Here is a 14,894-nt window from a genome sequence, read left to right on the forward strand (position 1 = left end):
GACTGAAGTGGAGCCTACAAGAGCTGCTGCAATTTTAGAAGAACCACACTCTATAACCCATCTGTTTTAAAGGAGAAATTTAATGTCATAGATTTATTTTAGACCCTTTTTAAAAAAAGGGTTTGATTCTGTGTGAAGGCAGAATTGACCTATTTAATGAAAAGAAACAGCTTAGAATCTCAAAGGGTTCACTGCTATTTTGAATACAGGCAATTATGTCTTTAGATCTTTCACACCTTTGTCATTCATGTCATGAAAAAGCCATGTAAAGTTACATCACAACTGTGTATCATAAGTAAACAAAAAACAAATTCAGATGCCATTCATTCAGTGTGGGTTAGAACATGAAACATCATATTCACATTCATTTGTTTTAAATATAAGTGACATATTATTATCAAGTTTAACAATAACTGGCTGAGTCTAATTTCCAGCCATTGTTAGGTGTAAAATAGCAAAAGGATATACTAAAAATTATATTTTCTTTTCCTGTCAGGATTTTATTTGAACTTCAACTTAGAGAAGTTTGTATTTTAAGACAAGATTAATAAACATGCTATAGTTTTAACCCTATATGAATGGACTCCACATGCCAACAATCATAAGATCTTCCAAAAGGAGAGTATAAAGCTTAAATAAAACAAAGCTTTTTAGTCATCTAAATATTTTGTCATGGTGGAATTTGGTAACAATAAGCATATAGCTAAAAATCAGATGTCCAGTTTTCAAGAGCTAGAAGCAAACTAAGCCACGAGTCAGGACTGTGTTCTGGTCCCCACTCTGTTATTAATTAGCTGGGTGGCCTTGGGTGAGTCCCTTTCCCTCTTTGGGCCTCTGTCTTCTCAAATATGAAGCAAGGCTTTTGGACTAGATGAAGTTTGAAGCCTTTCCAGCTCTCCTAGTGGACAACGCTAATGTTGTTTCTAGTCTTTGCTTACTGCCAACCTTGGAGGGCAGCCTTGCTGGGGTACACGCCTGGTCGGTCCGTGGAGAACCATTACCATTACAGACCACTTATCTTGTGATCACAGATTCTAGGGAGATTAAAAGATCTGTTTTGGGAAGGGGAAAAACAAAGCAGCTGGGGCCAGGTGTTCCATGCCAATGTCATTTAGCAGTTTTTCTTTCCAAACCATGAAGTTTCTTTGGACGTGGATGAGACTGTGGAGCCATATGGATTTGGCACTAAGGGAGCCAGGCTGATTGCTGGACCAGACTCTTGTTTTCTTAAACAAGGTCACTGGAAAGGCTGATGTGGACTTTAGTTTACTTATTATGAATAAGGTGGAATAAAGCAAGTGGTGATGTTTGCTACTAGACACAACTGTGCAGACTTAAGAGGGCATCTAAGGATGCATATAAATCACACCAGGGAAAAACTCAGAGAATGCAATAGCTTTCCATCTACTTTTATGTTATTTGGTTTTAAACCACAAGGGCATTGCCTGCACTGGCTGACTGCTGTGCAATACTTCTGAATCTTGCACAAGCATCTCTACCAATGTTGCGTTCTCTGCTTCATTTACCAGGTAGGGCCTCACGCTGAAAAGATTTTTATTTCACATCTGAAATTCTCAAAGCAGATGACCTGAGGAGATTCCATGTAAGATAAAATTGATCCACGAGAGGACTTTATGTAAATAATCTACATGTAAGGATTGGTGTGAAAAGTCACTTAACCTGGTCTTAGTCAGAAGGAAGGATTGGGAATTACAGTCAAATCAAATGTCAACTGGCCCTACTCCCAGAATCTCTCCCCTTGCTGATGCCTAAGGTTGGTTTAACTATGCTTGATTGTCATTTTGGGAAAAGTTTTCCAATCCCCTTAATCATGAACAACAAATGCTGTTGCCAGTTAGGTGGAGCTGCACAGGGTGTTTGCACAGTTTGTTTCAAACTAAGAATCAGTGTTTCAATAAAGTGAAAGGCATTGTTTAACTTTTTTTTTTCTTCTAAGAAAACAATGGGAACTGAGAAAATAATGGTGTACTCCTCTTGCTAACACAAAGGCAAAAACAGAAAGTCCTGACAATGCCGTCATGACTCACCAACGGGTAAACCGGTGTAAATGTCGATGACAAAGCCTGGCCTTTGACTTCCACAGAGTGTAGCAAACTCATCTGCAATGAAGGTGGGATGGGAGGACAGGAGTCAGCAAAGAGCAATAATTAGACTGAAAAAAATTACTTTGTAAGCATTCTTGAAAAGTATTTGTCTGTAGTTTGAAGAATTTAAAATAAAAAGTAAACCTGAAAATTCCTACAGATATAATCTTGCCTGTAAGATCAATATGGAAGAAAAAAATGATCTAATGTTGACGTGATAATGAAGGAGAAGTAGAGACCCCCAGATCACATGCCACTCATTCACATGAGTTTGCCTGTAGGAGTTTGGATTTTGATATGGGTGTTGCTCAGCTCTGAACTCAGGGACTGGTAAGAGTGCCTCTCTCTACTCTGCATTAAGAGATCTAGGGTTTGAGGAACACATACAAAAGCCATTTTCTCAGTAGATTATAGGAGACCATAGCAAATCTGGCCATGTTCTTGACATCACATTGATTAATGCCTAATTTGGGTCAATCAACCAACCTTCACCATTTTTTTTTCAGTTTTTGGAGCTGGATTTCATTTGGTACAGCTCTGTCATATTCCCTCCCTCTCCCTCTCTCCTTTTCTGTCTTTCTCTCACTTGAATTAGTCAAATTTAACAGATAATAAAGGATGAACTAAATTCTATCGGCAGTCCCTTCTAACTATGAGATTTTGTAATTCCAGATCATGACTGTAACTGGTAAGGTATGGTATCAATATAAGCTTCAGATGACCACTGCCTTATTGGTCACACTCAGTGAAAATTAGTATCAGATTTCTGGAAGTATTTTAATCCAAATATAGCATGTTATTCTCCTTGTGTTTTGTTTCCTTAATCTATGAGTGCTCACTTCCAACACTGTAATGCCAGCTGACATTGGTCATCCAAAGAAATTACAGGGACTCTTAAAATATGTGCAGATTTCACAGTTAACGAAAAGCCTTGACCAGATTTGGTGAATATCCAACATCAAGAAGAAATCTTGCATTTTACACAAGAGTACGTAGATATTAAAAACTCAGGCAACCATTTCTAAAAGTAAATGTTAGTCTATATTAAGGGTTTCCAAAGTGGTCTCCAGAGGAATATGCAATAATCCAATAGGATAAAAAAGAAAATACTAGGACTTCTATCTTTGGAAAAATCTAATCTTTAAAAAAATTAATTTTGTGCACACTTTATATTAGAACAGCTCAGAAAAATAATAAATGCATTTTTCAATATAATTGAAAACAAATACATATACACATACATAGACCTATACACGTAGACTTTTACATATAAATGCACACCAGGTGTGTATAAGCTCCAGATTTTTTACCAACAGGTAAGTATCATCTAAAGTTGTAAAGACCATTGCTCAAGATCAAGGGTCAGCAAACTTTTTAATAAAAGGACATAGAGTAAAATATCTTAGGCTTTGCAGGCTGTACAGTCAGTCAAAACTATTTAATGCTGCCATGAAAGCAGCAGTAGACAATACAGAAATAAATTAGTGTGCTCTAATAAAGTTTTATTTATGGGCAACAAAACCTGAAGTTCATGTAACTTTCATATTATGAAATACTCTTCTCCTGTTTTTTTTCCAACCATTTAAAGTGTAGACATCCTTCTTAGCTTGCAGGCCATTCAAAAGTAGATGCTGGGATGGATTTGGTCCATTGGGTGTATTTTGCCAAGCCCTGGTCTAGAAACATTTTGCAGGGTAGAGGTAAATCAGAATTCTAAGTGGTGGTTATTATATTATTTCTGGAGTAAACAATGGATGGAATAATACATTTTACTAAAAAAGAATTTTCTGCTGCATACAAGGTCAGGTAGTGCCAAACAACAGATTTAATATTTTATATATCACTGTGGACAATGGGGTAGGATTCCCTTTACAGAATACCCTAATCAATTCCTGGCATGATAATTTCAATTCACCCAAATTATAATCTTGGCAAATGATGTCATCATCATATACATAATGCATAGTGTATACCATATGATATAAGAACAGTATACTAATATCTTCATTTCCTCAAAGGATGCAATTTAGCCCCCCTCCCTTTTTTGAAGACAAATAACATTATTTAGTTTCTTTCTCTATGAGAATATAAGAAGAAATTTATCTTGGATCTCAATATCAAGAATAGTTGCACTTTCCTTTCATTTTGAGTTTTCTTTATGGTCATTGAGAATTTTGTACTTGATCACGTCTCCCTTTTCATAGGACCTGCTAGAAAGTTTGGGGTTAAAGTTATTGCTTATTTCAGGGCAAGTGTGTAGGAATTCCCGGCTTGGATTTTGTGTGTTAGTCCTGCTCCTGGCTCTACCTTTCTTACTCTTGTTTGTCATTTGCCTTATGCTTATTTCTTGTTTAACATTTACATTTTTGTAGGCTGCCTTTAATCATTTTTGGAATGAATTTAGCTTTAAACAAGTAGAAAGACAAGGAATAATGTTTCCTTTATTGTCACATTGATTTGTCTAATGTTTCCAGTCTTTTAGTTACATGAAGAATTCAGTAACAATGAGAACATTGTTTATAGTTTATATTTTTGTGATATGCTGAGTTTACAAGTCTGGTTATGTGTTAGGGTATACATTAGAAAACATATTCTGTGACTCAATGTTCGGCTGGAATGATCAGCATCAATTGTGAATTTAAATCATGAGCCAGTTTTTTTCCCCTGTAAAGATAAACAATGCATGCTTTGCTTCCTTCACTAAGACTGATTTCCCCAACAATTCATGGGTAACTTTTCAACCTATATTTTTGATAATGGAGAAACTAAAACTCACCTGTACTTGGGATGGGACACTGTTCACAGGGCTTATTCCAGGCCCGGCCAATGTTGTAGGAACAGCAGCACATCTTCTTGGTCATGTTGAATAACAGTTCTCCATCACAGGTCTGGTTGTCAGCATAGTAGTTTCTGTAGCACAAACTTCTTCTCATATCTAGAAGGGAGGTTAAAAAAAAAAGGATTGGAGGGTTGGTGATGCCATGTGGGAAATCACAACAAATTTCTAAGTGGATACTCAACAAGCAAGTTTCATTTGAGTTGTATTGTAGCTTGACTTTGATAAGGGCACAAAAAACTTACTCTTACACAACATTCTAGCTACCTACGCTGCTACAAGAAAAAGAATTTCAGAAGTATATTCCCTGATATTTCATGCCACAGAACTAAGTCATTATGTAGCTGTAGCATTAATAAACTTCAAATGACTCTCTGCCCAGTCTCCTAGTAACAATTCTCTACTGCCATTTGGCAGTAAGTTTCTCATTTTCGACTCATGATGTTTTAATACTGTAGGTCAGTGCTGTAAATATAATTGTACAAAGATACACCCAAAAGTCAAACAAAAGAAGTACTATTAACTGTTGTTTGGGATTTTCCAACATTACATTTTAGAGAAAACTCCCAACCACCCACCCGTGGTGGTGAAAAAATGCCAAGTTATGATTTACAGGGGAAGAGGCTCCTAACAAGACAGTGAAGGGATGCCAGCACTCAGTCTGATGAGTAACACCTCCCTAAGGTGATGAACTTGTGAGCTCTCTTCCTCTTTGTCGATGAGAACTAAACATGCATTACTGAGAAAAGCCTGGACTTACCCATGCAATTATTTCCCCCATTCACTTGCATGTAGTCTGGAGGACAGATACAGGTGTAGTTGCCAACGGTGTTGTAACATGTCCCTGGACCACAGATTCCAGGAGTCTCACATTCATTCACATCTAGAATCCAAAGAGAAAGTGGTATGTGAATATGAAAACTTCACATTTTGGAATGGCCTGATACTTAATGTCAATATGAATGTTGACAATAAAGGAGAAAATCTATAGGGTATTTTCAAATAAGATAACAAAAATAGGTATTTCATTCATTCGTGTCCTCTCTCTGTGCAAATGAATGTGTGCCTTTTGAGGAAAGAAGGTTTTAGAAAAGGAGACTCCGTCTCAAAAAAAAAAAAAAAAAAAAAAAAAAAAGGGAACTCCTGGCTGGACATGGTGGCTCACGCCTGTAATCCCAGCATTTCGGGAGGCCAAGGTAGGTGGATCACTTGAGGTCAGGAGTTCCAGCCTGGCCAACATGGTGAAACCCCATCTCTACTAAAAATACAAAAATTAGCCAGGCGTGGTGGTGCACACCTGTAGTCCCAGCTACTCTACTCGGGAGGCTGAGGCAGGAGAACTGCTTGAACCCTAGATACAGAGGTTGCAGTGAGCCAAGATCATGCCATTGCACTCCAGCCTGGGCAACAGAGCAAGACTCTGTCTCAAAACGAACAACAACAAAACAAAACAAAAACAAAAAAGAAAAGGAACTCTTGCCTTCTGACATGAGACATATCAAATATTATAATGAATCTCCTAATAAGTGAACCTATAACATCCTCAAAGGTAGGCAGAGATAGAAATATAGAGAAATTAAAATATCAAATATCCCTTAGGAAGACAAGCACACTTCTTATGTTCACAAAATCTATGATAGGGTATATAGTATCCCGAAGTCATTAACAGCTGGCTTCATGAATCTGCATTGGTAAGGCAGCATGGAGCATATTTCACATCCTCTCCCCACTTCCAAATGAAGGAGTTGATTCTAATCTTTGTTAACTCCATGGGTCTTAGAGCTGTCCCATATACCCTATGACGTTCAACTAATACTCAGTGAGGTTGCCATTTGTCTGGGTGACCTAGTAAGACATTTAAAGAGCCAGGGGAATATTTCTTATGCAGAGCACAAGGAGGTCTTTTTCCTAAACAGTTGTGTGATTCCTCCATGTAGATGAAAACCATGGCTCATGGCCGAAGTGCTCTGAAACCTAGAAGTGGTTAATATTCTCCACCTTTCCAGTAACACAGAATGAACAAGGGCCACCACTCATAGCATAAAGCCAAAGGGCCGCCTTCTAGGAGAAGCTTATTTGAATACATGAGCACCAATGATAAGTGGTGAAGGATTAAAAGAAGAGGGCCCAGAACTCCCCCAAATAGAGAAGTAGCACTGAAATGGGACCTGTGCCACTCTCGTAATAAATGGCTTTTCTGAAGAGCACGGAAAACTCTTTTGTAAGCATACATGAGACTATGGTCCAGCAGAATAAGATACTGTTTTTCTCAGGAAAAGAGGGAGATTTAGGACTTACCAGAAATGACATCATCTGCGTAACATGAGTCCAAATTGCCACATGTGTGACATATTTACCTGGCTATGCTCGTGTTTAGACCATTGTGTTACACTGCTAAATTCTGTTTTCCTGGTAACCATATTCTGGTTTTGCAGGTCAGTTCTCAATATCTGCAAGACCTTATCATCCTACAAGGACCATTTACCATCACACACTCGTGTATCTTCATTCAGGTAGTAGCCGGTTGGACAGCGGCACTGGAAACTCCCAAAGGTGTTGATACATTTTCCTCCTTGGCACAGCCCTGGTAGCTCCTGGCACTCATCAATATCTATCAAAATCAGAACAAAGCATTCCTTTAGCATTGTAAATAAGCCCAAGGAAATTCAAGTTGTGTGCACTTTAAGACAAAGGAAACACAATTACCTTCCAATATAACGGTGATAGGATTTGGTCGGAAACCTTCCCCTCCAGGACAAAGAATTTTGTACTCGGCTATTGAAACAAAAATTCAAATTGAGTTGTTTTTGAATCTAAAGTTTTTAGAAATGGTATCCTCAAGAGGAATACTGACATATCCCACTGAAAATGTTCATTTTCAGGAATCTTTAGTTGTTACTCTGCATGTCTGAAGTAAGGTAACACCTTTGTGTACACTTCCCATTTTCCAGTGGTTTTTATTATGTGTCCCCAAGGCAAGGCCACTGCCCTCAGTCCTTGATCTCTAACCACTCCCTGGTCTTACGTGCGTGTGGACCATTTATCCCGTACCTTCATTCATCCCTTGTTTCTTTTTACAGATTTTCTTTCCCTTTTTATTTTCTCAAAAACTTCATCTTCATTTTTATGTTCTGTTCAGCCTTACTTTCTGGGAATTACAGCTTCCCTTAATAACCTTAATTGGCTTGTTTCCAAAACCCTTTCCAAATAGAGCCTTAGGAAAAGCTGTTCTCTGTTGATTCCCATCCCAATTCTCTCCTTAATGACTAGAGACCTTTCTTGTGCCTCCGTTTCTATGGGTAGCAATATTGATTCTCCTGGTTTCCAAAAACAACTTTCTACAGTGTCCTTGGGTTTCCCCCATTCATTCTCTCATCCAAGTATTTTTACCCAGAACCATTTATTTCAGTGCCGTGCACCAGCACGGTGATATGTACAGGCCATGTGAATAAGAATGTCTGTAACCTGCTGCATCATCCCAGTGAGGATCTAAGATCAGTTCTTTCATAATGTCATGGTCGGTCCAGATCTGCTAATCCCTGTCCTGGCTTCCTGAAATTATACGTACATACGTCTATATGTATATATTCCAGTTCTAACTCTGGTCCAGATCTGGTGTGGCATGGATACCTATTGTTTTGCTACTCATTATTAATCTACAAAGCTGACTCCCCCAATTAAGTATCTTAGTTTGCCCCCTTCGACACCAATGAAATGAACAGTTCTCCTCTTTTACTTGTCCTCCTCTTTCTGCAATCATTCACACTTTTTGAGTTTCTTCTTTCATGTCACAATCTTCTTGAAGGCTCAATGAAGAAACGCACAAAGCCCCACCCTCTCCCAAGCAGAACTGACCTCTGTTTCTGAAGAGAAGAGAGGAGGAGAAGGAGGAGCCAGCTGAGCACTCACCCCTGTGCTGGGTGCTCTGCATGAGTGATTTCATTTAATCCTATGAGGTATTTTATGAATGCTAAGGAACTTGCCCGAGGTTACACGGGTGACAAGTAGTGGAGTCCTAATTCACACCAGGTGTGCTCCTTGTACCAACACAGCACTGTGTCTCCTCTTTCTTCTCTTTCTGAGGCCTATTTTGAATTATAGCGCTTATGTTTAGGTCATAATTTGCCGACTGTGCTGTATTCTCCTGAAGGGCAGAATCCAGTCTAATTCATCTTTGCACATCCAGAGTACACACTCTAGGTACTCAACAAATATTTTTAGAAGAACTGAATACATGACCCTTCAGCAAAAAAAGAATCCATACCTATCCCAATATATGCTATAAGCAATAGCCACTGACTTTTGCCAAAGAAGCTACATCTAATTCTGAATCATAATACAGGACCCACTTGGAAAAATGAAAACCCTTTTATATTTTTAGGAGACATAGTTTGTATGTCCTTACAGTCACATGCTAAAGCTTTCTTTCAAGCCACACCATAAGAAAGGAATAATTTTCCATTTTGTAGTTGCTTCTAATTGCTTCTCTTCAAACCCAGGAACACTGAGTCTGGCCTAGAGCTTTCAAAACTAGTCAACAGATAAGAGGAGGAGAGATAATCAATGTGTCCCTGGAAGGTAATAAGCAACATGGTGTAAGTAACCGAATCTGGAAAATCTTTAAAGTAATGCTATCTGCTTTTCACTTACACAGAAGTGAGATGTTACCTGCCCTACCTGATCTTTTGGTGGGAGCCAACCAGGAATATTTTCTGACTCTCTAACTGGGAACAAGGTCCCCTCTACAGGGCTGAGAGGACTTATCTTTCTTCTCTGATCTAAGAGTAGAAAAGGTTTACCTTCTGATCTAGAAAGGAGAACTGGCTGGGGTTGAAATAATAATAAATAGGAGGCCGTCCACTTACATGTGTTCACAGCAGGGCACATCTCACAAGGAGTACCCCAGGCTTTCCCCAGAGAACAGCAGCAGGAAGCTTTAGAAACACCAACTCCAATTTCATTGCTGCAGGCTGTATCTCCATTGTCTCCTCGAGGTCGAATATCCAAATAGCAATTTCCAGAGCGGGTGTCTATTTACCGTACACAAACACAAAAGCATCAGGCAGAATCTTTCTACTGGGGTTGAAAATTCAAACCCATTTCAGGAACTGTCCAAACACCATAATTTACTTTTACTGAGAAATTAAAAAGTGCCCATGAACATTATACACTACCGAGAATCTTCCCTATGGAAAAGATATCTGAACACAAAGCAGAGATAGGAAACGTTTAAATTTCTGTATCATTCATTTTGCAAACTTTGAGAATGGAAAGTTTGGTGCTGTTTTCAAAATAATACACAGTATGCTTGCTTCTCTGAAAAGTTTTTAAGGTCTTACCAACACAGCCAACTCGAGTTGGGTTCAGTTCGAAATCAGGTGGGCAGTCACAGGTATAGCTGCCTGGAGTGTTGACACAGTTTCCACTGATGCACGTGGTTGGATCCAGGCATTCATTAACATCTAAAACCGAACAGCGAGCAGTGGAGTTAGCACCTGAGCCAGTGTAGGCAGATAGCGCCATAAAAGAACAGGGCCCAATCTACAGCTCCAAACAAGAATTTTAAAGCTACTAGTTACAACTGCATCTAGAAATGCAGTCTTCCACTTCAGAAATAGAACCCCTCAGGAAGGAAATATGGTATAGTCTTTGGTTGTCCTCCCCCGGAACACATTTACCATTCAACTTTGTCATCAGGATAAAATATAACTTTGGAACTAGGAAAAATATTCCAGTCAAGGTAACTGAAGGCAAAACACTGCTGTGATCTGGGTTGAACAAAAATTCAGACGCCGTTTTTAAGAAAATATATTGAGTATATGTGGCTTGTTATTTCATCAAATTAGAGCAAGATGTCCCAGGAACCCCTCAGAAGGGCAACTCTCGCTGCTTCCCCTGACACACACGTGAGGCTTAGCGTGTTCCCTGAGGTCGGCAAGGAGTCTCTCTCCCATCATCCACGCTGAGTTGAGTATTTCCCTTTCAGTTTCTATTCCAAAAATATGTACAGAATTCCAGATATTTAGGACATGGGTTTTGGCAAATTCCACTCTGTACGATTCCTTTTGTCTGTTTTGAACACTCGTGAAATACTCAAGAATACACGAACGGCTTCTGTGAGGAGGGACTGGAGAAGAAGGACGACACCTTTGCCTTGGTCCTCCCCTTGGATCTGGCAACCCTCCTGTGGGTTACGCTGCAGAAGATTTTTTTGTTCAAATTGCATGTGAATTTGGATGGACAGGGCCAGAGTAACATAAATGAGATTAGACAGAACGATGTTGATAGTGATCTGGGGCACACAGGAGAGGGGACAGGCCACGGAGAGGGGACTTCCTGAGGCATGCAAGAGACCCAGCCTGGTCTCATCATAGTTTTAAGGAAAACCAAGGGAGGAATGTGTGGCTGGAGAAGAATACTCCATCCAGAGCATTTGCAGGGTGGTGGTGGTGGTCATGATATGGAGAGCCCCTGAGTCATGGTTTGTTTAGGTGGTTGAAAAGACCAGATTTTTTCCTGAAATTTGAACTCATACAGAACGTAAGTTGTTTCTTCAGTATCCTCGAACAGAGGGGTGAATTAGGAAGGGGAAATGCACATGGCTTTCAAATTCTTAATGCCAAAGAGAACCGAGTGGCAGTCTGCTGGTGCCTCCAGTTTTTCAAAGCTTTTTATAATGTTCCCTGAGAGTCCCTGGCTCAACAAGAAAATGATTTATACACTAGAGATAGGTGGCTGAGCTCTGTGTACCAGGTACTCTGGTGAGCACGCGCAGGGCAGGGGGAGGAAGGAGTGGGGTGGGTATTGCAACGACAAAGTACAAGGAGAAAACCCGTGATCCTAGGGCATGGCCTCCAAAAGGAAACTCTCCGACAATGTACCCAAGTAGAAAAGGAAATGGCTGGGAAGCTACACAGCTGGAGCACCCCTAGAACATTCCTTTGTAGCCACAAACTCAATTTCAAGGCTACAAACTCTGCTCCTTCAATTGTCTTCGACTCTTCCCTCCGGATCCTCACCTCCAATCAGTTCCAGTTCCACCTCCAATCACCTCTCAGTCAGGTGTGAGAAAATGTATCTGTGATTCTTACTACTTCCCCCTAGATTTTCTTGTCCTCTGTGATGGCCCTTGTGTAGCCCCAGGGAGGCTCCACTAGCTGGGTCCCCCGGGACACCAGGGAGCCGATTTTGATGCGAGCAGAGGTCTTACCTGTGCAGTTCCCGCCGCTTCTGTCCAGTTCGTAGCCTATCTCACACTCACAGCGGAACAGGCCTGGGAGGTTGTGGCAAGTTCCAAAGACACAGATGTTTGGAAGGGAGCACTCATCAATATCTTGGGGGAGGGAGAAAAAAAGCAAAGCAGTTAATTTATATTTTTCTAAAAACACCTGCCAAATATCATTAGGCAACTAATGTAAATATTAAGAAAATGCAGACTACCTAACACAAATCTGGGCACTTCTCCTATAGACTTTTAGATGATTTGTCATACACAGGGAAGTCTCATAGGTGAGAGGTTACTTTTCCTCAGTCCCTATTACATGCCAAGCAGCAGGCTGAGTATTTTACAGATACGTATCTCATTTGTAGTTTTCCCCGTAGGTCCACATCAGTTCCGTAAAGTAAGAGCCAAGCAAGCCACCTTACACTAGATTTGTGTGGGTGTTTTTTTTAATCTATCTATCTAGTCATTGTTTTTGTTGTGAATTAAAATTTCACAAGCCACAATGTCTTTTGGGGAACTGTCACAATTAGTTGCATAATCTCCAGTGTCCCTAGTCCTATGGCTTGTGTTTGCCTTTGTTGATGAAGATTGAAACACCGCACACGCTTCTTCCAGGCCTCTGTCTCTGCCTCCTGTTAACATTCTGCGTGTGCAGTTGACACACAGTCACATTTTCAGGCTTGAGACTAGCTTTAAATAGCCATGACCACTCCGCCAGCCATGATTTATATTAAGAACAAACAAACAAACAAAACCTTCCCTTATAGCAATAAGAGAAGCACAACTTTCACTGTGACTATTCATGTTACCAGAGGTGGCACAGTACCTGTTTTCCTTGGATATTTGGAGTAACAAAAGTAAACAAGGCATTAGGCACATGATCAAGAGCATAATCTGGTTTCTTGACTCCAAGGAGTTTTATATCAAACTCCACATATTTAATATAAACTGTATAAAGAACACCCAATGGTTCCATAACAAAGAAAAGTATTTACATAAAAATACATGAGGGAATGAGTATGCACGTCATAGCTAATGACTGATTTTGAGTTCACGTCTTGTTAACAAGGAACAACTATTAACTAATACATTCATCAGGTCTTGTTTAAACTCCTACTGACAATCGTTATCATTTGTTTATTTCTACTGAAATCTTCTTCTCAATGAAGGAGAATGTGCTTAAATTTGACAAACGTGGGTAAACTGAAGAATCTTGTGTTTCCTAATGGGATCCAGCCTTAGCTAACAGGTTCCCAGGACTCTTCCTGTCTGACTAACACTTATCAGAATGACAGAGCCTAAAGCTGAGAGATACCAGGCCATATGGCAGTATCCCAAGCGTCCCCTATTGAACAGATTTGCAAACCTGTCCCATGTTCATATATGTTAGATATTTAGAGCAAATGTGAGACATACCATTCTATGTATGGACAAGATTATTTGCTCTGCTTTTATTTCTAGAAACCAAATACAGTGGAGATTAAAACCTGTGTTTCCATATTTAGTGATAATCCCATAAACAGGACATTATCAGGGAACTTGCACTTTGAGCTCTTTTCCCCCTCAGTAGGGATAAATGGGTTGTGTCCCCCTTAGTAGGGATAAATGGGTTGCATCTCCCTCGGTAGGGATAAATGGGTTGCATCTCCCTCGGCAGGGATAAATGGGTTGCACTGAGTTAACCACACCTGGTTACCCTCACTGACCAATGGGTATACCCTTGCAGACCATGCGGCCAAGGCTGGATGTACAGCTTGTGGCCAGTCAGCTGAGGTTTTCTATGCACCAAGAGAAATGGTCAGCTGGAAACCTAACCCCTCTACAAACTGAACTGACCAGCTTAGACATGAAGCTAAAACACACCTCAGTTAAAAAAAAAAAAAAAAAAAAAAAAAAAAAGAAGCATCAGGAATGTTTAAATAACCTAATCTCATCAAGCCCGACAAGGCTCCCAGCGGCTTCCCCATCAGTTACCTTCACAGGCTTTCCCGTCAGCACTGGGCACGAAGCCCATGTCGCATTCACAGCGGTATCCTCCCGGGGCATTGAGGCACTGGCCGTTGCCACAGAGATTCAGATTCTCAGAGCACTCATCAAGGTCTACAGCCGGAAAGAAACACACGTTACTCTTCCTCGGTTAGGGGCTTTCGAATTCCTCAGGTCTAACAACTTTCCAGTGTGGCAATGTTTTGGCATAACTTCAATGTGACACATTTAAAGTCATTTATTTTTCTCTTTGGAAGGCTAATCTTGAATATGCAATTTACATGGGGCTGATTCAGAATCCTGAATAATGATTTACCCTGAATGAGGTAAAATGAATAAGCCGAAGGAATCATGCAAACCAAGGCCTGTTCAAGAAGGGTCATCCGCATGGAGGGCACACCCATGATGGGAAATGACACATCATGTTTGTGTCTATTTCTCAAGTTTCAGGCTTAGCTTAGGTGGGCACCAAAAGTGCAAAAGAATGGCAACCATAGGGGAGAAGAAAAATTTCATCTGCTTAATCTCTACCTAGTTTTCTTGATAATCACAGGCATTTAAATATCAAACACATAAACCACGCATGTCTAATACATGGAATTTGAATAGGTTCTCAAAATGATGGGAGGTTTTTGATGACAAAACATCAATAAGTTAGGCAAAAATGATTTCCTCTGAGATAAAACTTTCAGTGAATTAAAAAAAAAAAAATTCCAGGTAAATCACTTAATGGGCCTTAGCC

The 14,894-nt window shown here is 40.0% G+C and overlaps 1 protein-coding gene across 1 annotated transcript in view; it reads right to left on the reverse strand.

The window, feature by feature from the left end:
* The window catches only part of FBN1 (fibrillin 1), a 236,831-nt gene that overhangs the window by 48,884 nt on the left and 173,053 nt on the right, over positions 1-14,894 (reverse strand). The window contains exons 35-43 of the mRNA XM_015142182.3: positions 14,141-14,266; positions 12,152-12,274; positions 10,281-10,403; positions 9,807-9,971; positions 7,648-7,716; positions 7,427-7,552; positions 5,702-5,824; positions 4,882-5,040; positions 2,049-2,120 (exon numbers count right to left, since the gene is read on the reverse strand). Coding sequence (XP_014997668.1) covers positions 2,049-2,120; positions 4,882-5,040; positions 5,702-5,824; positions 7,427-7,552; positions 7,648-7,716; positions 9,807-9,971; positions 10,281-10,403; positions 12,152-12,274; positions 14,141-14,266 — 1,086 coding nt within the window. The remainder of the gene's footprint in view (positions 1-2,048; positions 2,121-4,881; positions 5,041-5,701; positions 5,825-7,426; positions 7,553-7,647; positions 7,717-9,806; positions 9,972-10,280; positions 10,404-12,151; positions 12,275-14,140; positions 14,267-14,894) is intronic.

Source organism: Macaca mulatta, chromosome 7 (genome assembly GCF_049350105.2).
Source record: "Macaca mulatta isolate MMU2019108-1 chromosome 7, T2T-MMU8v2.0, whole genome shotgun sequence".
Lineage (NCBI taxonomy): Eukaryota > Metazoa > Chordata > Mammalia > Primates > Cercopithecidae > Macaca > Macaca mulatta.